Here is a 24,821-nt window from a genome sequence, read left to right on the forward strand (position 1 = left end):
CGAGGAGATGAGCTCACGGCGGCCCCCGCAGCGCCGGACGCTGGTTGCGCGCTCCCAGGCGCCGAGCGGCCGGGGCACGCGCGCGCGCCACCGGCCCGGCAGGTGGGTCCCGGCGCCCACGCCGCCTGTCCCGCCCGCGGGACCTGGGCCGTGGGCTCAGTAGCCCGCCCTGTGCCTCCGGGAGGGGAGTTCCGGGCGCGGGGGTAGCGGCCGAGGGCTGGAGACCTTAAAAGCGCCTCCTATGGCCAGAGGGGAGCCTCCGGCGGGAGCCACCTCTCGGGGGCGCATCATCCTGCCCCCCCGTAAGAGGAAGGCTCCAGAATGGAGCTCAGGAATTAGGAGTCTCGAGTGCGTAGGGCCGGGTTACTGCCACTCGGGAGCCGATCCGACCAGCCTGTCCCGGGGAGAAGCTGCCACGGGTTTGGGGAGTTCGGGCTGCTCCCGGCAGGGGCGGCGGACAGGGCGCCTGCACCCCCACCCACGCAGGCCGGCCCCATCCGGGGGATGCAGCGGCGGGTGTTGAGACCGAAGGACTCGGCGAAAGCCAGAAAGAGAGGGTTGGGGAGAGGGGCTCGGAACCCTGCTGGGGACACAGTCGCACCGCTTGGAGTTCCCAGCCTGGCCCTCACCCGGCATCTTCCTGGGCCAGCAACGTCAGGCCGGTTTATTTAAGCAACTGTAACGTCCGCCCGCACACACCCTGCCCCAGTCCACTCCTGCCTCCTGCTGGGACTGGAGGGTGGGCGCTTTCCTGCTTCAGCTTCTCGCTCTTGTGTAATCCCACAAGCGAGTGGTTTCTAAACTGAGCAGCAGGTGCCTGGCTGATGCCCAGTCCCCGCCAGAAGCCAGAGCCTGGTGGGCCCTCAGCCAACCACCGCACGCCACGGACCGCCCAGAAGCCCCTGTCCCGAGTGCCGACAGCCCCGTCCAGGGCCTGCAGGACGGAACCCGCCCTGCGCTCCACACCTGAGGCCGCTCCCTTCGCCTCTTCTCCTCCCCAGGTGCTGTCCTTATTCCCAGCCCAGTCAAGAGCTACCGGGACTGGCTAGTCATGGGGGAGCCCAGTAGAGAGGAGTATAAAATCCAGTCCTTTGATGCAGAGACCCAGCAGCTGCTGAAGACAGCACTCAAAGGTGAGCACGGGACCCCCTCCTGAGCTGAGGTCAGGAGCCACAGAGAAGGGTCCCTGTGGGCAGCACCAGAGGCTGAGCCTGGTGAATGCCTCCACCCCTCCTCCCGTCATTCTCTGAGGATAGGAGTCGGCAACGTAATTCTTGAACTGGAAGACAAGCTACATTGAGGCCATTATTTTGGAGTATGAATCACAGTCACTTCTCAGACTGTAAAGACTTTTTTAAAAGTTTAACCATAGGGCTAGGCGCAGTGGCTCATGCCTGTAGTTCCAGCACTTTGGAAAGCCAAGGTGGGCAGATTGCTTGAGTCCAAGAGTTCAAGACCAGTCCGGGAAACATGGTGTAAACCCCATCTCTACACACACACACACACACACACACACACACACACACACACACAAAATAGTCGGGCATAGTGGCACGCACCTGTGGTCCCAGCTACTTAAGATGCTGAGGTAGGAGGATTGATTGAGCCTGGGAGGGTGAGGGTGCCATGAGCCATGATCCTGCCACTGCACTCCAGCCTGGCTAACAGAACGAGACCCTGTCTCAAAAAAAAAAAAAAAAGTTTAACCATAAAAAAAGAACACGGCTCCTGCCCTTGAAGCGCTTACATTTGAATCGCTCGTTTCTGTGCTGCCATAGCCCTGTCTCTTGAATGCACAGCTGCCTGCTTTGAGACGGAAGATGGAGAATATTCCGTTTGCCAGAGAAGCTATAGTAATTGCCCTTGCCTGATGCCTTCCCGCTGTAACACGCAGGACAGAAGTTTGTCTTCAACTGATAATTAGCAACACCCATCATGTGTCAAGCCGAGCCTGTTGGGAGGCCCTGTGTGGCCCTCTCTTGTCGGGGGTTTGCATGTGTGTAGTATAAGAACACTTTTTCTTGTGAAATTGCTGTTGGAGGCATGTCCCGGTTGGTATTCCTTCCTCAACCTAGTGCCAGGAAAAGATGTGTTTCCTGAGAAACTACATTCTTACTTTGATTGGTCCCTACTAGCCACATAACCCTCCCCATTTTCTCTGACTGGGCAACCAGAAGACAGACAGCTACAGCTGTTTGTTTGTATGGTTACTGTCCTCTGTATGGACTCTTTTCTCTTTTTTTTGAGACAGTTTCGCTCTTCTTGCCCAAGCTGGAGTGCAATGGCACGATCTTGGCTCACTGCAACCTCCGCCTCCCAGGTTCAAGCAATTTTCCTGCCTCAGCCTCTCGAGTAGCTGGGGTTACAGGCGCCCGCCACCATGCCCAGCTAATTTTTTGTATTTTTGTAGAGACGGGGTTTCATCATGTTGGCCAGGCTGGTCTTGACCTCCTGACCTCAGGTGATCCACCCACCTCGGCCTCTCAAAGTGCTAGGATTACAGGCGTGAGCCACCACACCGGGCCCTCTGTATGATTTATTTTTCTTTGCTTTTTTTTTTTTGAGATGGAGTCTTGCTTTGTCGTCCAGGCTGGAGTGCAATAGCATGATCTGGGCTCATTGCAACCTCTGCCTCCCGGGACCAAGCGATTCTCCTGCCCTAGCCTCCCAAGTAGCTTGGATGACATGAGATGACGCATAAGCCACCACACGTGGCTAATTTTTGTATTTTTAGTAGAGATGGGGTTTCACCATGTTAGCCAGGCTGGTCTCAAACTCCTGACCCCAGGTGATCCACCCACCTCGGTCTCCCAAAGTGTTGGGATTACAGGCATGAGCCACCGCACCCGGCCATGGTTTCTTATAAGTACCATGCGCTAACCGATTGCACCACTGGAGCCACGGTCCTCTATGATTTTTGATCTCTTTCACTTCAAGCATATGAGCGCTCTACTGTAAATATCTCAAATTCTTAGAAGCAGGTGGAGGCAAATGTGATAAAGCAGCAGCTCTAGACTCCCCTCCTATCTCTACCCCTAGATCCAGGTGCTGTGGACTTGGACAGAGTGGCCAATGTGATCGTGGACCATTCTCTGCAGGACTGTGTGTTCAGCAAGGAAGCAGGACGCATGTGCTACGCCATCATTCAGGTTAGGGGCTGGGAGAGTAAAGGAAGCTGCTTTGAGGAAGGTGCTTCAGGAGTGGGCAGGAGGCCTGGCCTGCAGGACAGAGATGCACAGGGTCTAGCTCAAAGACAGAGAGAGGCATAGGATGGGTGGGGTTGCAGGGGCACCGCCCCCCACCCTTCACCTTCCTCTCCCTGGCTCACAGGCAGAGAGTAAACAAGCAGGCCAGAGTGTCTTCCGGCGTGGACTCCTCAACCGGCTGCAGCAGGAGTACCAGGCTCGGGAGCAGCTGCGAGCACGCTCCCTGCAGGGCTGGGTCTGCTATGTCACCTTTATCTGCAACATCTTTGACTACCTGAGGGTGAGGCCCCGGCAGCCACCCAGGGAGGCAGACATGGCCCGTCTCCTGAGGCCCAGGTTGGACTGCTCCCCTTGGCCACTAAGCCTGGTGCTCTGACCCCTCCTCTTCCTCACAGGTGAACAACATGCCCATGATGGCCCTGGTGAACCCTGTCTATGACTGCCTCTTCCGGCTGGCCCAGCCAGACAGTTTGAGCAAGGAGGAGGAGGTGGGTGGCCCCAGCCCCAGCACAAGCACAGAAGGCTGCAGGATGGACAGTCTGGCTCAGCCGATTGTCAGCCCACTGCTCACGGAGGTCTTTGAGGACTGTGTCACTTCTGGGGCAGGAGTGTGGGGGTATTTAAGGCCTGTCAGAGTTATAGGGCAAGCTGCCAGGTCTGGAATTTATCCAATACAGAGAGCAGCCAAAACCTACTGGCTCAGCGGCTTCCTTCTCCGTCAGAAAGCCAACCTATGATGGCAGCTGTGTGAGCCATGGCTAGCTGTGGGTACAGACTGCCCCAAAGCCAAACCAGGGTCAGGCAGTGTGCAGGAGGCAGGAGAGTGGGATGAAGGAGTGGTTTGGAGACAGGCTTGAGTGGAGCCTGGCCAGATGAGGGGCCTCAGGCAAGTCCTGGAACTCACTTCCTTCTGTGTAAGATGTGCAAGTACCCACTGGATGGTGAGGAGGGAGCAAGGGAACGAGTGTAAAGGCAAAGCACAGCACCTGGCACTTGGCAAATGCTGTATGAGAGGCTGGCCCTGCCCCAGTTCACTTGTGTTACCCGCACTGTCCCCTGCAGGTGGACTGTTTGGTGCTGCAGCTGCACCGGGTTGGGGAGCAGCTGGAGAAAATGAATGGGCAGCGCATGGATGAGCTCTTTGTGCTGATCCGGGATGGCTTCCTGCTCCCAACTGGCCTCAGCTCCCTGGCCCAGCTGCTGCTGTTGGAGATCATTGAGTTCCGGGCGGCCGGCTGGAAGATGACGCCAGCTGCCCACAAGTATTACTACAGCGAAGTCTCCGACTAGGCCTCCAGATCAGGGCTGCCTCGCCAGCACTGGCCTTTCTTCTACCCACCTCTGAAGCTGGCAGTGGAGTCTCTGCCTCACTCAGACTTTTCCCTTCCAGACTTTGAGTGTCTTCCCTTCTAGACTTTCCCATCTCCTGGTGAGATGTTTCCCACTTATGCTGTGGTCCTACCCTGAGCCCCTTTCCCCACCACAACCCACCAGGGCCAGGCAGAGAAGGGCAAATCCCAAGAGCCACTGCACTGTGTAACCATTAGTGCACCTACTACCTTGGTGCCTCAGTTTACCCATCTGTAAAATGGGTAAGCGTAGCCATTGGTGGGGTGCTTTGGGATGTCAAGGGGCAGAGGCAGAGCACAAGTCACACCAAAAACTGCTTTTTATACATTTTGTACAAAGACAACTATGGAAACAAGCCTATTTCCTCCAGCCAGTTTCAATGAATGCTGCACCACATGCTACACCAGTTCAGCGTTGAGAATTTTCTAATAAATCTTTTCTGATACTAAAACTGCTTCCTTTTATATCCAAAGGTCCACCCCAACCTAAGGGAAGAGAAGACAGCCCTGAGTTTCCTGGAGGAAATTCCCAAGTCAATGTGCTCCCTCTTTATAAGGAAATGGAGGCAGAGAGAGCAAGTTCCAGCTTCAAAGAAGGAAGGATTAACGGATAGTGAATATGCTGCTCCATCTTTCTCATGAGGCCTGCCCACCCTTACAAAGGAACTACATCCTTAACCCACAGGTAGTTTTCAGCGTGGCAGTGGCTCACACTGTTTCTTGTGGCAGAGGGCCCTGGGCTCCTCCTGGCGACTCTACCACCAGCGGTAGTGGGCCAGGGCACGGTTGGCCTCTGCCATCTTGTGCAAGTCATGCTTCCTCTTGATCACGGGGCCCTGGTTATGGAAAGCCTCCAGCAGCTCGTGTGACAGCTTCTCTGGCATCAGTGTCCGCCGGTGCTTTCTATTCCGGCACTCAGTGATCATCCACTTCATAGCTAGGAAGCGGCGACGCCGGTCGGGTAGGGGTACAGGGACCTGGGTGAGACAGGACATAGGCAAGTTGGTCCAAGAGCCTGCCAGGGTTTGGGGCCTCCTGCCTCCCTGAATTCTAAGGAGTAGCCACATGTTCCCTCTGGACCAGCCCTGGTCAGGCCTGGGGAGAAGGGCCTGTCTTTTCTTCTTTGAGCTTCCCTCACCTTCAGGTGACCCCAGTGTAGCAGACATAAGAGGCGTTCATTCAGCAAATACTCATTAAGCACTGGCCTCTCCAGGCACAGTGGCTCACGCCTGTAATCCCAGCACTTTGGGAGGCTGAGGCAGGAGGATCGCTTGAGCCCAGGAGTTCAAGACCAGCCTGGTCAATATAACAAGACCCTGTCTCCATATACTAAAAAAGAAAAAGAAGGCCAGGCACGGTGGCTCACGCCTGTAACTCCAGCACTTTGGGAGGCCGAGGCAGGCGGATCGCCTGAGGTCAGGATTTCGACACCAGCCTGGCCAACGTGGTGAAACCTCATCTCTAGTAAAAATGCAAAAATTAGCTGGGCATGGTGGTAGGCACCTGTAATCCCAGCTACTTGGGAGGCTGAGGTAGAAATGCTTGAACCCAGAAGATGGAGGTTGCAGTGAGCCAAGATTGCACCACTGCACTCCAGCCTGGGCAACAGAGCAAGACTTTGTCTCAAAAAAAAAAAAAAAAAAAAAAGAAAAAGCAAAAGAAGAAAAGCACTGGCCATTTTCCCTCCTAAATGGTAGTCCTACCAAGTTGTTATAAGAACCAAATAGGAAAAGCCCCCTTAGCTGGGGTGACTAATCCACCTCAGACCATAGATACCTAAAAACAAGACCCCTTCAGTCTTCAGACACAGCAAAACTCTGTCTCTACTAAAAATACAAAAAAATTAGCTGGGCATAGTGGCGGCCACCTGTAATCCCAGCTACTTGGGGTGGGCAGGGGCTGAGACAGGAGAATCTCTTGAACCCGGGAGGCAGAGGCTGCAGTGAGCTGAGACCCAAGAGCCGAGATTACGCCACTGCACTCCAGTCTGGGCAACAAGAGCGAAACTCCATCTAAAAAAAAAAAAAAAAAGTTAAAAACAATAAGACCCTATACAAACAGTTAAAGAAAACCAAAAAGCAAGACCCCGTGTCCAAAAATCATTTGTCAGGCCCTCACTATGCGTCAGTACCATGCCAGACACGAGAGTGCAGACAATAATGAAGTCCCTACCCCATGGAGTTGATATTGAAAAAGGAGAACACGAGAAAACCAGGACAATAAAATATAATTAAATGCTATGAAAGAGATACCTAGTACTGTTTGGCAAACACTGATGAAGCATCAGTTATGGGTCAAGCACTATGCCAAACACTGGCATACAAAGACAGGATATGAATAGTCCCTCACCATGACAATTTTACAGGTTAGGACACACAGGATGCTTGACAGAAAAAGGCAAAGGGAGGTAGGTGGGCTGCCCGATGTCATTTAGAAACTTTTTCACTCTTCCATCTTCTGCCTATAATTTTTACGCTACAGGACTCAGACGAGTGGACCGTGACAGTCTCAACGTTTTTTTTTTTTTTTTTTTTGAGACAGCTTCTTGCTCTGTTGCCAGGCTGGAGTGCAATGGCGTGATCTCAGCTCACCACAACCCTGCCTCCTGGGTTCAAGCGATTCTCCTGCTTCAGCCTCCCAAGTAGCTGGGATTACAAGCATGCGCCACCATGCCTGGCTAATTTTGTATTTTTAGTAGAAACAGGGTTTCTCCATGTTGATCTCAAACTCCCGACCTCAGGCAGTCCACCCGCCTCGGCCTCCCAAAGTGCTGGGATTACAGGTGTGAGCCACCGTGCCCAGCCGTTTTTTTTTTTTTTTTTTTCCTGAGACAAGGTTTCTCTCTCTTGCCCAGGCTGGAATGCAGGGGCGCAATCATAACTCACTGCAGCCTTGACCTCCCGGACTCAAGTGATCCTCATACCTCAGCCTCCTGAGTAGTTGGGAGCACAGGTGCACACCACCACACCTGGCTAATTTGTTTTTTTTTTTTTTGTAGAGACGGGGTCTCCCTATGTTGCCCTGCTGGTCCCTTAACTCCTGAGCTCAAGCTATCCTGCATTAGGCTCCCAAAGTGCTGAGATTACAGGTGCAATCCCATTGCACCAGCTGGAAAGCTATCAATCTTGACCCAACTCCCAAGCACCACCTATCTTGTTTCACATGTAGAGGGCCCTGCTTTCTTGCCCTGGCCATTCATTCACCTGGTAGAAATGGCCTCCCTTGAGGATGGGTACCAGCCCAATCAGAGGCTCACAGTTTTTCAGTGCTTGATGGAAGATGGTGTAGGGGTTGCGTTCGATGGTTGCCTGTTCCTCTGCAGAAGCAGCATGGTACTTCTCAAACTGCTTCCTTTTCAGAGCTTCCAGAGTCTGCAAAAGAATACGGTGGAAGAGGCTGCCCCAGGCTCCCTAAAGGGTTTACCCAGCCAAGCTAGTACCTTGCCCTTTACTCCCATCCTCCAGTTCTGCTCTGGCAATGCAGCTCCTCTCACAGCACATCCAAAACAAAGTTTTTAAGTGCCTCCCCCTTTGCTAGACTAGGACAGAAAGAGTGGACTGAGATTTGTGGCGTGGAGGGGGTGGGGGGTGAGGTGGGGAATGGCAGTTGATTATTTTTTTTCCTTTTTTTTTTTTTAATTGTGTGTTTATTTCCGAAACACCAAGGAATAGCAATTGTTGACTCCTACAGGGCTTCATTAAAGCCCGTACACATGCAGGGAAGTTAATCTTAGTAATAGGTATATGAATCCATTTGCTCTTAAGCTACACTGAAAGTACCAACTACAAGGCTACGGGGTGAGGGGGGGCAAGAAAGATGACTGAGGAGGGAAGTGCTGTTTACCTGAGTCATGAGGGATCTGGCCAGTACTTTGTTTCCTCCTATCATCATCATGTTGGTGAATTTACTTCAAAGAGAAAAGCAACATGTTTAGCTCTCCAAGGCTGTATCACGGAATCCTCACCAGAGACCCTCCCTGGGATAGTCCCAGTCCATGTAACAAGTGTTTGTTTCCATCTAACCTGATGATTGGGTCTTCAAACACAGAACTTGTTTTCCCTGCTGGAGCAGCTTTGATGAGCTGAGTCTTCTTGAGCTCCCGATGGTACTTCTCCTCCTCAGTTAGCTCCTCCACAGGCTTGCGATAATATTCCTTGTCAATCAAGGGATCCTTGAATTCAGGACTATAGCGGCTCCACCTCACCTGAATTAGCCTGGGAGGGGGAAAAGGAGGAGACAGGCAAAAGCTGACTCCACAAGCGAGTAGGTTTGACTTAACAATAGGCGTGACTGCCAACGCGCCGACGAGGGAGAGCGGCGCGGAGACCGCGAGCTAAACATGAGCCACAACAATTCAGGCCCTTGTCCCAAGAAGTAGGAGGACATCCCCCAAGCAGGCGGGTAAAGTCTCCTCCTGGTCAAGTACTAACGGTAAGAATGGGCTTGGCGCCTACACACCCATCCCAATTCACAGGCGATCCCAGCTCTGAGCTCTTTAGCTGAACCGCACTTTCGGCTCCGCGTTAGAACCCTAGATCAGCCAGACTCCTTAGGCGAGAGGTAGTCACTAAACCTTCGGATTGGCCCAGGGTCACGCAGCTAACTTAGAAGCTTGAATCCAGATACTCCGGCCCCCAGGGCAGTGCTCTCTCTAGGGCCCCACGAGGCCTGCCTGTGGCCCCCGTCCTCCCTCGCAGGTCCCTCCGTGTAGAACCAAGCGGCGCCCCCCCGCTGCCCGCCACCCTCTCACCGTGGAAGCTGCAAGACAGCCCGCCGCACGCCCAACGCCAGGCCCGACCATCCTCGGGCAACCTTCACTGCAGGGGCAGCCATCTTGGCAGGCCACGAGGACCCCACAAGGACTGCCCTCGGCGCGCCTGAGCGAGTGACGGGAAACGGGTGAAAAAGACTCTTCAGGGTCCTAAATCTGCGTTTCTCTCCACTGATCTGGACGTTAGAGTTTCCCACTCCGGGGTCCAAAGGGAAGCGCCAAAAGGAAACACTTGCCCTCCCAGTAACCGTCGCAGCCTGGCGCGGCCCTCAGTGACGGCACTCACTCCTCTCAGGACCCCATGCAGGCCCAGCCCCGTATCAGCTCGTGCAGACTCTCGCGAGTTTTGAAGCCGCGGGGCCGGCCCGGGCGGCTGCAATATGGCGGAGGCGGAAGGGGAAAGCCTGGAGTCCTGGCTGAGTGAGTAGCCGTGGCCGTGTCTGCCTGCCCTCGAGCCACTGGGCTGCCCCTCTCTTCACCCCCACGTCCCCTCCCCGGGATCCACGGCGTCGCCTCTTGGCAGCCCACGCCCAGGCTCGCCCTCGCCGCGAGCAGCCTGTGATCACGCCCCTTCCCTATCAGGGCGCCGGGGCCCCAGTCCGGCCCTCGCTTCCCTCGCTGCGGCGCGTCCTCTTGCTCTGGCGTGCGGCGGCGTGAACTCGGGGTACCGTCGGGCACCGCAGGCTCGGGGGAAGGCGACAGCCAAGATCTTCGGGCTGACATGCCTCGGCGCTTTGGGGAGATCGTGGTGGGGTCGCCGCCCGGCGGTAACTCCAGGAACCCAGCGCCCCAATCCCTAAGGGAGAAGCTTCAGATTGGGGCTGAGTCTCCGGTAGTGGTGGGTGCTGCCGACTGCGTTCAGTCGCCTGGCAGCTTCAGAATTGTGACCATGTGTTGGAGAAGTGACGGCTTCGCTCAGGCAGAATGCTTGAAGTGAGAATAATATTCCAAAGAGAGCGACGATAAAGAACAGAGAGCTCTACCTTTTTCCTGCAGTGACCACAGAAGCATGGTGAAATCGGTGTCGGGGACTCCCCACACACACACATACATATACCCCCTTGAACATCCTAACGAGTCAGTGTTGATAGCCTATTCTGAGTAAGGCTGAGGAGCACAGTCTGAAGCTATAGTTACAGAGGCATATTGCTGTCATTGCACTGTGAATTATAGTGCTACGAAGGAAATGTTTGTTAACCTGGTTAGCAGGTAGTACTCTGCCTGAGGGTTAATAAGTGAACTTTCCTGTAGGCTAGACCTGGAAGCCTCCTTTAAGTGGAGAGAGAAATTGGACTGGTAATGGGATAGATGAGATACCTAGTACTGCCTTGTTCTGAGGTCTCTTATTTAGTACTGCTTCCGGGATCTTGGAGGTGATAGCTATTTCCTCAAATTGATTTTTCCTGGTAAGAAACCCCCTTCAGGAGGTTGAGCTTCAGTTTAAAGGGAAGCATATCCCAAAAGAGAGAAGAAGTAAGATCACGTTTGCAAAATCTGCAGTTGCAGGCAGGTCATAAGGCTTCTTTATATATAGAACTGTTCTCCAAGGAGCTCAAAGTACTTTACAGATAATTCATTAAATTGGTTTACCAAGTATCCTAGCAAAGCAGGTACTACTGCCATAATTTCACAAAAAGAGGACATCCTGACTCCAATCAAACCACTTGCCCAGAAATGCCTAACTTGCTATAACCACAGTGGAATTAGTTTGCTTTGAAGATACTAATATGGGTATTGAATAATTTAAATGACCTAAGCTGAGTTTAATAGGCTACATTTAGAGTTACATTTTGTTTTTGTTACTCGTTTTTGAGACAGAGTCTCGCGTGCTGTTGTCTAGGCTGGAGTGCAGGGGTGTGATCATAGCTCACTGCAGCCTTGAACCCATGTGCTCAAATAAGTCTTGTGCCTCAGCCTCCTGAGTAACTGGGACTATAGGCACACGCCACCACGCTTGGCTAATTCTTTTGATTTTTAGTAGAGATAAGGTCTTGCTATGTTGCCCAGGCTGGTCTCAAACTCGAGTTCAAGTGATCCTCCCACCTTTCCCTTACAAAGCACTGGGATTACACACGTGAGCTACCGCACCCAGCCTAGAGTCACATTATGAAATGAGAAGGACACACTTGGTTGGGGGGAGTCACATGGTATCTGTAGAGACATAAGCTTCACAGTTGTTATGACTTAATAAGTGAACTGTACCAGTTGAACAAACCAGCAGTTGGGGTTCAGCATTGTCTCAGTCAGGGTCCTTGTCACCCCATGTTTGCCTGAATTGTTGCAGAAGCCTCTGCTTGGCCCAGAGACTCAGATGTCTCCCGTCCTCACCTCTCCTCAGTCCATTCTGCTCCCAGAAGCGCACTTGTGTTGAATCAAGTCATTCCACTGTTGCCTGTAATCTGGCCTTGGTTGTTCCAGGCCTTTATCTGTGTGGCTTCTACGTTTTTCTGCTCTGCTCAGTCTGATGTTCTTGGTTTACCAATACACGTTGCTGTCCATCCCTGGAAGCCCTGCTTGCCTTTCCAAAACTAAATGCTTGAAAACCCATCTCAGATTCTCTTTTCTCACAAACCATCTCTTGATGACTTCAGTCTTCTTTAAAGTCCCACCATGATCGATCAATCAATGTTTAATGAGTACCTGCTATGTGAGGTGTTATAGGAGTTAGGAAGTTTAAGAAGATTTTGCCTTTAGTTGGATGCAGGTGATGCTGGAGTGGATAAAGTACTCTTTTTTTTTTTTTTTTGAGACGGAGTCTCGCTGTGTCCCCCAGGCTGGAGTGCAGTGGCGCGATCTCAGCTCACTGCAAGCTCCGCCTCCCGGGATCACGCCATTCTCCTGCCTCAGCCTCCCGAGTAGCTGGGACTACAGGTGCCCGCCACCACGCCTGGCTAATTTTTTGTATTTTTAGTAGAAACGGGGTTTCACCGTGTCAGCCAAGATGGTCTCGATCTCCTGACCTTGTGATCCGCCTGCCTCAGCCTCCCAAAGTGCTGGGATTATAGGCGTGAGCCACCGCGCCCGGCCAGATGAAGAACTCTTAAAAGATAAAGATACAAGGCAGTGCTAAAACACAGGCATTCTCTTTAGGGAACTGGGGATAGGGGAAGAGATGATTTAGTGAGGATACTCCATTTTAGCTAGCCATTAAAGAATGGGAAAAGTTGGGAAAAAAAAACACTAGATGGTGATGTGTAGAGAGCAAACCTGTTTGGGGCACACAGTAACAGGTGTTTGGGAATGAGGGAAGATAAGGCTGGGAAGTTAGGACCAAATTCTACCAAGTCTCCAATTTCCAGCCCAAGAAGTTTATTTTATTTATTTGTTTATTTAAGACAGAGTCTTGCTCTGTCACCCAGGCTGGAATGCAGTGGCACAATCTTGGCTCACTGCAACCTCTGTTGCTTGGGTTCAAGCGATTCTCCATCCTCAGCCTCCCAAGTAGCTGGGACTACTGGTACGTGCCACTACACCTAGCTAATTTTTGTATTTTTAGTAGAGATGGGGTTTTACCATGTTGGCCAGGCTGGTGTCAAACTCTTGACCTCAAGTGATCCACCTGCCTCAGCCCCCTCCAAAGTGTTGGGATTACAGGCGTGAGCCACCACGCCCGGCCCAGCTGAAGAAGTTTAAATTTCCGCAGTGATCAGGCCCTCATTCCTTCTGTACTAGATGAAATCAGTGTTTTGGTGCCTTAAGAGGCTTGATTTGATATAGGGACTTTACATAGGATTAGGATTAGAACAGAAGTTCTAGAAGCAGGTGAGAAGGAGTGGAGGGTAGGGATAAAGGAAGGAAGGGATTTAAAAAGACATTGAGAAGGAAAGGACCATAGGACTGAGAGGAATGGATGAGGAGAGAGGGAAGAAGGAGTCAAAAAAGGTGGGGGCATAGGGGACTTTTGGAAGGTGCACCATTTATAGGAACAGTGACTTAATAGGCTACATACAGTGGCTCATTCCTGTGGTCCCAGCTGCTCAGGAGGCTGAGGTGGCAGCATTGCCTGAGCCCAGGATTAGGAGGCTACAGTGAGCCATGATCGCCTACTGCAGCCTGGGGCAATAGAGTGAGACCCCCCCATCTCTAAAAAAAGAACAAGCACACGCCTGTGGGTGGTCCCAGCTACTCGGGAGGTTGAGGTGGGAGGATCACTTGAGCCTGGGAGGCAGAGACTGCAGTGAGCTGTGATGGAGCCACTGCACTCCAACCTGGGTGACAGAATGAGACCCCGTCTCAAACAACAAAAAAGAAAAAAAAAAAAAACCGAAAGACGCCAGGCACTGGGACTCACACCTGTAATCCTAGCACCTTGGGAGTTAAAGGCAGGCAGATTGCTTGAGCCTAGGAGTTCAAGACCAGCCTGAGCAACATGGCAAAATTCTGTCTCTACCAAAAGTACAAAAAATTAGCTGGGCGTGATGTGAGCGTCTGTGGTCCCAGCTAGGCTGAGGTAAAAGAATCATCTGAGCCTGGGAAGTTGAGGCTGCAGTGAGCCATGATCCCACCACTGTACTCTTGCCTGAGTGACAGAGTGAGACCCTGTCTCAAAAAAAAAAAAAAAAAAAGAAGAAAAAGAAATGGGGAAGTCAGAAAAAAGAAGTGATGCTTTTTTTTTTTTTTTTTTTTTTTGAGAGGGAGTCTCACTCTAGTCGCCCAGGCTGGAGTGCAGTGGGCACTCAATCTCAGCTCATTGCAACCTCTGCCGCCTGGGTTAAAGCGATTCTCCTGCCTCAGCCTCCCAAGTAGCTGGGATTACAGGCGCCTGCCACTTTGCCTGGCTAATTTTTGTAGTTTTAGTAGAGACAGGGTTTCACTATCTTAGCCAGGCTGGTCTTGAACTCCTGACCTCGTGATCCACCCACCTCAGCCTCTCAAAATGCTGGGATTGTGGGTGTGAGCCACCGTGCCCAGGCCATACATTTGTTTTTACACTCATTTCTGTACCAAATTAGCCCAATTATCTACTGTCTTGTTTTTTGAACTGATTTTTTTTTCTTTTTTTTTTTGAGACGGAGTCTCGCTCTGTCGCCCAGGCTGGAGTGCAGTGGCGCAATCTCGGCTCACTGCAAGCTCCGCCTCCCGGGTTCACGCCATTCTCCTGCCTCAGCCTGTCCGAGTAGCTGGGACTACAGGCGCCCGCCACCACGCCCGGCTAATTTTTTTTTTTTGTATTTTTAGTAGAGACGGGGTTTCACCGTGGTCTCGATCTCCTGACCTCGTGATCCGCCCGCCTCGGCCTCCCAAAGTGCTGGGATTACAAGCGTGAGCCACCGCGCCCAGCCTTTTTTTTTCATTTTTTGAACCAGGAGAGCACAGCCTCCTCGAGGGTAAAATCTGTGTCTGGAACTTTTTCTGTAGTCCCTCTAGGATCTGGCGTGCTGACATGCTGTTTACTTCATTGTCTGCGAGTGCTTAACAAAGACTTGGTGATTGACTAAGTTTGTGTTTCCATTCAGGACCCTAGTGAAGGTTGACCTTTGCTCCCTTTCCAGCCCATGTTCTTGCCTCAGCTTGTTTGTAAGTCATTTGTTACGTAGATTTTTCTTTTTGGAGATGGAGCCTCACTGTATGGCCCAGGCTGGAGTGCAATGGCCTGATCTCAGCTCACTGCAACCTCTGCCTCCTGGGTTCAAGTGGTTCTCCTGCCTTAGCCTCCTGAGTAGCTGGGATCACAGGCACGCGGAACCATGCCCAGCTAATTTTGTATTTTTAGTAGAGATGGGGTTTCACCATGTTGGTCAGGCTGGTCTTGAACTCCTAACCTCACTCAGGTGATCCTCCTGCCTTGGCCTCCCAAAGTGCTGGGATTACAGGCGTGAGCCACCGTGCCCAGACCATATATATATATATATATATATATATTTTTTTTTTTTGGAGCTGGAGTCTCACTCGCTCTGTTGCCCAGGCTGGAGTGCAGTGGCACAATCATGGCTCACTGCAACCTCTGCCTCCTAGGTTCAAGCACTTCTCCGGCCTCAGCCTTCAAGTAGCTGGCATTACAGGTGTGTGCTACCGCGCCTGGCTAATTTTAGTATTTTTAGTAGAGACAGGATTTCACCATGTTGAACAGGCTGGTCTCGAACTCCTGACCTCAAATGATCCACCTGCCTTGGCCTCCCAAAGTGCTGAGATTACAGGCTGAGCCACCATATCCAGCCTGCTATGTAGATCTTGTTTTCTCTAGAATGTTTGAGCCGTGCTGGAATGGGGTACCCAATGCTGCTGTTGCCATGCCCACGTGACGTTTTAAGTCCCACGAGAGTCTAGGCTAGCGATGGAGTGAAGCTGAAAAATGAAAGCAGGAAATCCAGAGACACAGAAACAGATGAGGCTTTCAACAGAAACTCGAAAATAGACAGAAACCACGAGTCAGAGCAGAGCCCGGAGGGGCGGTTCGGGAAGGCAAGGTCTATAGGGGAAGCTCGGGTGTCACCTCTGTGCCAGGTGAAGGAAATGTTGAGTGGGTGGAAGGCTGTGTGCATCTGCTGGGGAGGCAGTAGGCAGATGGAGAGATCAAGTCACCCAGAATTATCCCCAGAGGTTCCTTCCCGTTTCTGTGGGCGGGTGAGCTCTGCTTTCTGAGCTGCCCAGAGAGCTGGAGGAAATAGACATGGAACTGACCATTGCAGAAACTAGGGCTTTTTGTGCCTGTGAGTAGGCAAAGAGCTCCCTGTGGATTTGCCATAAAAAGGTCTATCAAGGTGGAAGAAAGTGAGATTCTAGAGAAATTAATACAAGTGAAAAGTGGGCAGCAGTGTTCTTGGAAGCAGAAATGCTGTTGGAACCTCTAATAGGCTTGGGAAGAAGATATCGTATGGTGAATACCAATTGTTTCAGGGGTTGGGGGGATCCACATTTTACTCTGTACTCGGAAGATGCTTTTCCCCGTGCAAAAAGTGAAAGTGAGTGGGGCAATTTTTCTTCTATCACAAGGTGTATGACTGTTCCCAAAATAATAGCCCTGGGGGATGGGGATGGCTCCTCAGACCATTCAATTTTTGTACCCTGCAGCCTTTTGGTGTTATGTGAGAACTTTAAGCACCTGATAGGAATTAGTAACAGAGCTACGCTAATGCCTGAGAAAGTTTCAGACAATTGGTGGGAGAGACTTGGCATTTGGAATGTGATAGCTGGTAGGCTACCATACAGTAATGCAGGATTGCCAGACATTTCTTTCCAAATGGCTACCCTTGATTACATTCAACTCCCCTCCTTTCAAGCTCCAGATTTTGAAGGACCTGCTAATTCTCTTTCAAGATTGAAGACAGACACCTTCTTTTCTTCTAAATAGGAACCTAGGCGGGGTGCGGTGGCTCCCACCTGTAATCCCAGCACTTTGGGAGGCCGGGGCTGGTCTTGACCTCCTTACCTGAGGTCAGGAGGTCAAGACCAGCCTGGCCAACATGGCGAAACCCCATCTCTACTAAAAATACAAAAAGTAGCCAGGCATAGCGGCGCATGCCTATAATCCCAGCTACTTGGGAGGCTGAGGCAAGAGAATAGCTTGAACCTGGGAGGCGGAGGTTGCAGTGAGCCTAGATCGCACCACTGCACTCCAGCCTGGGTGACACAGTGAGACTCAATCTCAAAATAAATAAATAAATAAATAAGAACCTAAACCATCAGAATCTTCCCCTTGCAGCCGGAACAGAAACACTGCCGGGGAGGCCGAGCCCCAGCCTGGGAAGCAGGGTGATACACTGGTTGCCACGGGCCTTCCCTCTGCCTGGCAGCTGTGGCTACTCAGATCCCTGCAGCCCTGTTCCCAGTGAAGGAGCTGGAGTCTCTGTTAGGATTTGCTCATCCAGCTGGTGATTTTTTTTTTTTTTTTTTTTTTTTTTTTAGACAGAGTTTTCACTCTTGTTGCCCAGGCTGGAGTACAATGGCACGATCTTGGCTCAAGGCAACCTCTGCCTCCTGGGTTCAAGCGATTCTCCTGCCTCAGCCTCATGAGTAGCTGGGACTACAGACATGTGCCACCATGGCCAGCTAATTCTGTATTTTTAGTAGAGATGGTGTTTCTCCATGTTGGTCAGGTTAGTCTTGAACTCCTGACCTCAGGTAATCCGCCTGTCTCTGCCTCCCAAAGTGTTGCAATTACAGGCGTGAGCCACTGCACCCGGCCCAGCTGGTGATTTTTTTTTTTTTTTTTGAGACGGAGTCTCACTGTCGCCCAGGCTGGAATGCACTGGCGCAATCTCGGCTCACTGCAGACTCCGCGCCCCGGGTTCACGCCATTCTTTTGCCTCAGCCTCCCGAGTAGCTGGGACTACAGGCGCCCGCCACCTCACCCTGCTAATTTTTTGTATTTTTAGTAGAGACAGGGTTTCACTGTGTTAGCCAGGATGGTCTTGATCTCCTGACCTCGTGATCCGCTCGCCTCGGCCTCCCAAAGTGCTGGGATTACAGGTGTGAGCCACCGCGCCCGGCCCCCCAGCTGGTGATTTTTAAAGTTAACAAAATACAATTATGAGGAATCAGAATTCAGAAAGTAATGACAGAGAGGGGCTTGTCGGGAGGGGCTCTGATGCCCTGCTTTGGGCCCTCATAGACATCTGGGGAGGGAGCAGGAGTGTTTTAAAGGGTGTGCGTCTTCAGCCTTCCATTTGTCTTTGGAACCCAAAGCCCTAAATTTAGCAAACAGCTGGAGAGTGCTTTCTGAAGAGGGAGCCTCTGGATCTGAATCAGATATGGGAACCCATGTAACCACCCTCAGCTGGGCTCTTCCGTGTATTCACAGGTTTGGTGGGAAGGTAACAGGGAGGAGAGCCCATACCAAATATCAGAAGTTTGCATTTGGTGCCTGGATTTTAAATCCCAGTGGCCGTCTGAGAGCTCCAGTACTTGTGTTTGTGCTTGACCATGGAAGGCCATTAGAGCCTGGGGGTGCTAGATACTCAAGCTGCAATCCCAGGCAAGTTGCACGGTGACCGGGGCTTAGTAGGGGCTAAGTAAATTTTGTTGGCTTGACAATGATGAGCATTGTGTGCAATTTCAAAAGCACTTAAAGCATTATGGAAGGCTAGGTCTGGAAAAACCTTTTGACAGGTATGTGGAAAATACTCGCTGGGCGTGGAGGCTCACGCTTGTAATCCCAGCACTTTGGGAGGCCGAGGCGGGCGGATCACCTGAGGTCGGGAGTTTGAGACCAGCCTGACCAACATGGAGAAACCCCATCGCTACTAAAAATACAAAATTAGTTGGGCATGGTGGTGGGCACCTGTAGTCCCAGCTACTTGGGAGGCTGAGGCAGGAGAATCACTTGAACCTAGGAGGCAGAGGTTGCAGTGAGCTAAGATCGCACCACTGTACTACGGCCTGGGCAACAAGAGCGAGACTCCATGTCAAAAAAAAAAAAATTCATGGTTATAAATATGTATATTTTTTATCTAGTTCAATCTGATTTCAGTTTCCCCAAAAACCCTTCTTGACCATCTCCACTCGCTTAACACTGAGCTCATTTTCGTATAGCTGGAGTTCCCTTTATTATATTCATGTCTTATGTAGGCATTTTTTTGGGGAATATTTTAATTATTTGTGTTTGTCCTTTTGACCTTGATTCCACTCTAAGCTTTACGACACAGAATTTGTTTTCTCTTTTATTTGTGACTTTCAAAATACTGGACAGAAAGCAGTATTTGTATTTGCTCTCTGACTGAACTTTTTTTTTTTTCTGTCTCCTTGCTACTGACTGTTCTACTGAGGCTTCTCTATTAGAGAGTAAAGTTGAAAGCAAACTCTTAGTGCCTAAAACTTGCGAAGAAAACCTTCCACTGCATCCTCCTTGCTCTTCCTAACACTTGTCCTCTTCTTTGTTCTGTCGCAAGATAAAGCCACCAATCCTTCCAACCGCCAGGAGGACTGGGAATACATAATTGGCTTCTGTGATCAGATCAACAAGGAGCTCGAAGGGTGAGTCTCAGCACTGTGGGGGCAGCTGAGAGGGAGCAGACTAGGAAGGGCAACAACCATGGCCAAGGAGGGCCAGCCAGGTAGCCCCAGGCTTAGTGCACTGAAGTGTGTTCTGCTTGTCCCCCAGGCCACAGATCGCCGTCCGACTGCTGGCCCACAAGGTCCAGTCCCCGCAGGAATGGGAGGCACTCCAGGCCCTGACGGTAGGTCCTTCACTCTCCAGAGGTGAAAACTGCAGCCCTTCACCTGCCCACACCATTCCTTGTGCCCCCATAGCGGTTCTCAGGGCTCATGCCAAAAGCCAACAGAAAGTCCTTGATACAGACTAGATAGATCTCGAATCTGTTCAGCCAGCTGTTCCACAAATGTGTGTGCATTGTGCCAGGCCCTGAGGCCTCAGAGGTGACTGCGGTACCATCCCTGCCAGCACACGGCCACATGGTTAGTGTGTGAGGCAGAGGGGCTAAGGCAAGCAGCCCAGAGTCGGCCCTGAGCCCCATGTGGCGTGAGAGAAGGCTTCGTGAAGAGATGCTGACAAGGCTGTGTTGATAGTTCAGAGCTGGCCAGCTGAAGAAAAGAGGGGTCAGTCCAGTTCATTCTGTAGTTAAACAATGCCGGTCACTAGTGAAGGTGTTGCACTGATGGCTGAGGCCCCTGGGGCAGATCTTAGTGTCTATTCAGACTGAGGGAATTTAAGGTGTGGAATGGTGCCTGGCCCTCAGTGCCTCCACATGCTCCGAAAACAAAGAGCAGCCGAGATCTGAGGAATCCGGGACTCTAGCCTGACTGCATTCAGGTCCTAGAAAGAGAAAAGAGGAAATATCATCTGGTTCACGTGCACCCCTCAGTCATGTTTGCTGTAGAACGAATTCCTTAAAACAGTGATTCTCAGCGGGGCACGGTGGCTTGTACCTATAGTCCCAGCACTTTGGGGGGCCTCGGCCGGGAGGATCGCTTAAGGGAATTCAAGACCAGCCTAGGCAACATAGTGAGACCTTGTCTCTACAAAAAAAAAAAAAATTAGCCAGGCACAGTGGCACACACCTGTGGTCCCAGCTCCTCGGGAGGCTGAGGTTGGAGGATGGCTTGAGCCTGGGAAGTTGAGGCTAAAGTGAGTGGTGACCACACCATTGCACTCTAGCCTGACCAACATAGCGAGATTCTGTCTCAAAAAAAAAAAAAAAAAAAAAAGTAACAAAACCCAGTGATTCCCAACAGGGCCTTCCAGGGAACATTTGGCAATGTCTGGAAACATTTTTAGTTGTCACACATCAGGGTGGGGGTCCTCCTGGCATCAAGTAGGCAGAGGCCAGGGATGCTGCTCGACACCCTATAAAGTGCAGAGTGGTCCCCCACAACGAAGAATGACCAGCCCAAAATGTCAGCCAGGCCTCATCTGAGAAACCGTGCTTTAAAATGCAGAAGCCAAGAAAGGGAGCCTGGACAGTGCACTCCCCCTTAGAAATGCAGTGCCAGGGACCATAGGCAGCACAGGAAAGCCAAAGCGTAAGTTAGGGAGATAAGCGGAGGGAGGAGAAATATCCTGTTATCTTTTTCAAAGATAATAGGATTTAAACATCCCTCCCATTCCCTGCACAATTGTTGGTGAGCTTGTGGAAAGAACCCGGGACACCGAGTCAGCGAAACTTTGTCCCTGGACCTCACCTCCCTCATTGTAAAACACGAGGCCAGAATCTTTAAGGAAGGCACCTTCCAGGACTGGCATCCAGGCCTTCTTGGGGTCGGGGTCTCAGGGTTTCTTGCTTTAGTCCCTGCCCAGCTTCCCCAGCAGAGGTTTGCAGTTGGAGGGACATGGTCTGTGAGCGATCTCATTGTGTAATTACACTGTCCCCGGGCAGTGCACACCGCTTTTTGTGATGAGCTCCTTCCTGTGGGCGTGTTTATTCAGCGCTCTCTGGGTGCCAGGGATCTTGCCAGTGCCAGGTCCCAGCCCCAAGCGCGCCCTCACTGAGCGCTCTCCTCTGTGCGGCTACAGGTGCTGGAGGCATGCATGAAGAACTGTGGGAGGAGATTTCATAACGAAGTGGGGAAGTTCCGCTTTTTGAATGAGTTAATCAAAGTCGTCTCTCCAAAGGTCAGTCAGCGGCAGATTCCTTGCTTTTAGGGACTGCTTGTGTGTTCATTCCCATCTCCCATCATACTGGCTTTCACTGCCCATCCAACATCTCCAGGGAGCTGAGATTATTTGTGTCTTTTCCTTAGAGAGCTAGGCCCTGGAGGTAACGGGATGACCAAACAGGCCACAGGGACCGGCAGCTTTTTCTGAAGCGCCCTCAGCCCACATCTGACAGGTGATGTGGCAGTGGCTGTTTGTCCAGGGTGAGGGCCCATGTAGTGTGGGACTCTAGGCGCCTGGCACACGGCAGTTGTGGGTTTTGTGGGTTTTCTTGGCCTGTCTCACGTGGATACGGGGAGCTGGCCTCCGTCATTGCTCCGATGCTCAGCTGGCCATGTTCTGTTGCACGCTGATGCGGCCCAGCTCTGGGCCCACTTAAAGCAGAGGGAATACTTTTTCATGCTAAAGACATTCTCATGAACAACCTCAAGATAAAATGCAGTTGTGTTTCTGGCAACTTGTGCGTGAAAATGCACGTGTTCCTCAGAACTCAAAATATCCACCCAACCGTGGCCTGCACCACATGGGCATCAGGGTCACAAGGAAGCCTCTCTGTCCTAATGTCCCCGAGGCAGTCAGGAAGGGCGGAAAGCAGGGGTGAGCACCGAGGGCGTGGTCTCTGGTGTCAGACTCAGGTTTCCATCTGGCCTTTACACCCTGGGCAAGTCAGATGATCCCAGGCGGCAAATGGGGATGCCACCCCTACTGACGTGGCTGCTGTGCAGATGAGTAAGGTCATAAATACACTTACAGGACACTTCTGGACAGAAGGTGATGACCTGCTGGCCCCCTGCCTATCCACAGACTGTATCCAGATGGACACAACCACACCACAGGGAGTCCTTCCCCTCCCCACGCTGTCTCACACATACTTGGACACCTGCGGATTTTGAGGAGGACCACAGCTGCTGAGCAGCCACGCCATTGCTGTGGAGGGAGCCTTACACCTTCTCTGCCTCCAAACTGCACTTACTAGGTCCTCTCATTTTCTTTTGCCATGTAGTACCTGGGGGACAGGGTGTCTGTAAAAGTGAAGACCAAGGTTATTGAGCTGCTGTACAGCTGGACCGTGGCCCTACCAGAAGAAGCAAAGATCAAAGACGCCTACCACATGCTGAAGAGACAGGGTACGTGTCTGCCTGCCCACAGCCTCCAGGCAGCCCTTGAAGGCTGGCCCAGGCAAGGAGAGAAGGGAAGGTTTGGGGTCCGCAGAGTCCCTCCTGAAGAGAACAGCATTTGTCCCCAGGCAAGGCTGAGTCGGAGTTGGATGGGATAAGGTGTGGCAGCCTGCCCTCCACCCTGCTACCCTTTGCAGATCTTGATCACAGGGACGTGGCCCTTGGTGTATGAGGAGGGGTGACAAGGTGACCACAGCCTGAGTGCACGTGCTGCCATGTCCCCTTTCAGGCATAGTGCAGTCTGACCCACCAATTCCTGTGGATAGGACGCTGATCCCCTCTCCACCACCTCGTCCCAAAAACCCTGTTTTTGATGATGAGGAGAAGTCCAAGGTAAAGGACACCCTGGCTCTGGGATTTTCTTGTATGAGAGGGGGTGGCAGCAGGGGAATGTGGTTTGCACTGTGCTGCGGGGAGCTCTCTGGGGTTTCCCTGGGGTAGGGGTGCTGCCTCTTCCCTTCACCTCTGATTTCCTGCTCTCTCAGCTTTTAGCCAAGCTGCTGAAAAGCAAAAACCCAGATGACCTGCAGGAGGCCAACAAGCTCATCAAGTCCATGGTGAAGGAAGTGAGTGGGCCCTGGTCCTTCAGGCATGGGGTGGAGGAGCCCATGGCCACACAGCAGAAGCCACTTTGCCCCTGGACACGGGCCTGTTTTGTTCTCCCCTGCTGCCAGCTGCCCTACCTGTGCCCCGGAGGCTGAGAGTGGGAGGAGGAGCACAATAGCTTCCGCGGGAGCACGGAAGAGAGGAGTGGGTTGGGAGCAGGGATGTGAAAGCAGAAGTGTAGACTGGACCCCAGGCACCCCACACTGAAGGGAGCTTCCGAGCCTCTGTACTTGTGTTGGGTAAGGTGTGACCTGGTGGAAGTGGAAAGACACTCAAGTGACACTCTCTTTCTCTTGAACTTCTTCATTGGGGCAGGATGAGGCACGGATCCAGAAGGTGACCAAGCGTCTGCACACGTTAGAGGAAGTTAACAACAACGTGAGACTGCTCAATGAGATGCTGCTTCATTACAGCCAGGAGGACTCTTCGGATGGGGACAGAGAGCTGATGAAGGTGGGACCGCCGACGGCAAAGGCTGCCTCTTGGGGCTGCGCTGCCCTCCAGGAGCTCAGCCAGCATTTGCTGAGCACCTGCCTTGTCAGAGACCCGGGCTGTGCACTTGGCAGTGTATTCATGACCTTACTCATCTGCACAGCAGCCATGTCAGTAGAGGGTGGCGTCCCCATTTGCTTCCTGGGATCAGCTGACTTGTCCAGGGTGTAAGGGCTGGATGGAAACCTGAGTCTGACTCCAGAGACCATGCCCTTGGTGCTCACCCCTGCTCTCTGCTTTTCCTTACTACCTTGGGGACATCAAGACAGAGAGGCTTCCTTGTAACCCTGATGCCCATGTGGTGCAGGCCATGGTTGGATGGATATTTTGAGTTCTGAGGAACATGCCAGCCCAGAAGGCAGGAGGGGACTGACTTCCCCTGACCCTCCTGGTGACTGCTACCTAGACAAACATCCTGGGTGACATGGTGTGGTGGTGGCTGGTGGCAAGAAGACGTGCGCTGTGGTCCCAGCTCTGTTGGTAACTGACCGTGGCAACTGGCATATCCCCGCCATTTTCTGGGCATGAACCCTGAATGAATCACATGATCTCTAAGGGCCTTTGTGGTTTGATTTTTATGTCTGAGTCTCTTTCAGGAGCTGTTTGATCAGTGTGAGAACAAGAGGCGGACTTTATTTAAACTCGCCAGTGAGACTGAGGACAATGATAACAGTTTGGGTGAGTGAAGAGTGACTGTTGGGGATAAGCCAGGCGTTCGGATATGTGGGTGGGAACAGTCACAACAGGAGTGAGAAGTCTCTTTCCTGCTCCAGGGGACATCCTGCAGGCCAGTGACAACCTCTCCCGGGTCATCAACTCTTACAAAGCAATTATTGAAGGGCAGGTCATCAATGGCGAGGTGGCTACCTTAACCCTGCCTGACTCGGAAGGTGAGATGCTCTGGTCCTCAACTCTAGACTCCTCCAGACCAGCCTCAGGTCCCTACCATGAAGCTGCGGGTGTAGGCTGGCCAGCGTGGTGGTGTTGCACAAGGCCCAAGGGAGTTCTTTGCCATTCCAAGCAGTCCTCCAGCTTCCCGGAGGCCTGGAGATGTGGGTGGGAATTTCCCCGCCTGCTTTCCCAGGCTTGCTTTGCAGCATCCCCTGGCAGAGATGCCACTGGATTAGGCCAGAGGCTGTAGCAGTAACCTCTGTGCCTAGGGTGCTGCCT

The 24,821-nt window shown here is 52.0% G+C and overlaps 3 protein-coding genes across 14 annotated transcripts in view; 2 read left to right on the top strand and 1 right to left on the bottom strand.

The window, feature by feature from the left end:
* MIF4GD (MIF4G domain containing) lies at positions 1-5,007 on the top strand. 8 transcript variants are annotated; one of them, XM_055241170.2, is made up of 7 exons: positions 3-102; positions 1,002-1,133; positions 1,779-1,901; positions 3,040-3,149; positions 3,331-3,486; positions 3,602-3,694; positions 4,269-5,007. In XM_055241170.2, exons 2-7 carry the CDS (start codon positions 1,052-1,054, stop codon positions 4,494-4,496), a joined length of 792 nt encoding a protein of 263 aa, XP_055097145.1. In that variant the 5' UTR covers positions 3-102; positions 1,002-1,051; the 3' UTR covers positions 4,497-5,007. The 8 variants fall into 8 exon arrangements, with proteins under 8 accessions (XP_055097148.1, XP_055097145.1, XP_055097147.1 ...); XM_055241172.2 differs by having other exon boundaries at positions 4-102; positions 1,800-1,901; XM_055241168.2 differs by lacking the exon at positions 3-102 and adding an exon at positions 120-302.
* MRPS7 (mitochondrial ribosomal protein S7) lies at positions 4,858-9,613 on the bottom strand. The gene is made up of 5 exons (XM_055241181.2): positions 9,306-9,613; positions 8,578-8,769; positions 8,399-8,462; positions 7,759-7,926; positions 4,858-5,532 (listed from the first exon to the last, which is right to left on the bottom strand). Exons 1-5 carry the CDS (start codon positions 9,386-9,388, stop codon positions 5,311-5,313), a joined length of 729 nt encoding a protein of 242 aa, XP_055097156.1. The 5' UTR covers positions 9,389-9,613; the 3' UTR covers positions 4,858-5,310.
* GGA3 (golgi associated, gamma adaptin ear containing, ARF binding protein 3) overlaps positions 8,827-24,821 on the top strand; it is a 20,522-nt gene continuing 4,527 nt past the window's right edge. The window contains exons 1-10 of one of the 5 annotated variants that reach the window (XM_055241150.2): positions 8,827-8,986; positions 19,154-19,238; positions 19,366-19,441; positions 21,235-21,333; positions 22,379-22,502; positions 22,783-22,886; positions 23,039-23,119; positions 23,475-23,612; positions 24,248-24,329; positions 24,425-24,541. In XM_055241150.2, the coding sequence (XP_055097125.1) occupies positions 21,250-21,333; positions 22,379-22,502; positions 22,783-22,886; positions 23,039-23,119; positions 23,475-23,612; positions 24,248-24,329; positions 24,425-24,541 (730 nt within the window). In that variant the 5' untranslated portion in view covers positions 8,827-8,986; positions 19,154-19,238; positions 19,366-19,441; positions 21,235-21,249. Of the gene's footprint in view, positions 8,987-9,554; positions 9,747-19,153; positions 19,239-19,365; positions 19,442-21,234; positions 21,334-22,128; positions 22,503-22,782; positions 22,887-23,038; positions 23,120-23,474; positions 23,613-24,247; positions 24,330-24,424; positions 24,542-24,821 lie in introns of those variants that run through there. The other 4 variants (XM_055241148.2, XM_063617234.1, XM_055241149.2 and 1 more) reach the window with 4 other exon arrangements.

The sequence above is a fragment of the Symphalangus syndactylus genome, chromosome 14, assembly GCF_028878055.3.
Source record: "Symphalangus syndactylus isolate Jambi chromosome 14, NHGRI_mSymSyn1-v2.1_pri, whole genome shotgun sequence".
Lineage (NCBI taxonomy): Eukaryota > Metazoa > Chordata > Mammalia > Primates > Hylobatidae > Symphalangus > Symphalangus syndactylus.

Excerpts from the sequence above, each read along its gene's own strand:
- MRPS7 (XM_055241181.2), bottom strand. The coding sequence starts at position 9,388 with ATGGCTGCCCCTGCAGTGAAGGTTGCCCGAGGATGGTCGGGCCTGGCG. Across the intron at positions 7,927-8,398 it reads CCAGATCCCTCATGACTCAG|ACTCTGGAAGCTCTGAAAAG; the intron begins GTAAACAGCACT and ends ATTCTTTTGCAG. Across the intron at positions 5,533-7,758 it reads AGGGAGGCCATTTCTACCAG|GTCCCTGTACCCCTACCCGA; the intron begins GTGAATGAATGG and ends TGTCTCACCCAG.
- MIF4GD (XM_055241168.2), top strand. The coding sequence starts at position 242 with ATGGCCAGAGGGGAGCCTCCGGCGGGAGCCACCTCTCGGGGGCGCATC. Across the intron at positions 1,134-1,778 it reads GCTGAAGACAGCACTCAAAG|CCCTGTCTCTTGAATGCACA; the intron begins GTGAGCACGGGA and ends GTGCTGCCATAG. Across the intron at positions 3,150-3,330 it reads TGTGCTACGCCATCATTCAG|GCAGAGAGTAAACAAGCAGG; the intron begins GTTAGGGGCTGG and ends CCTGGCTCACAG.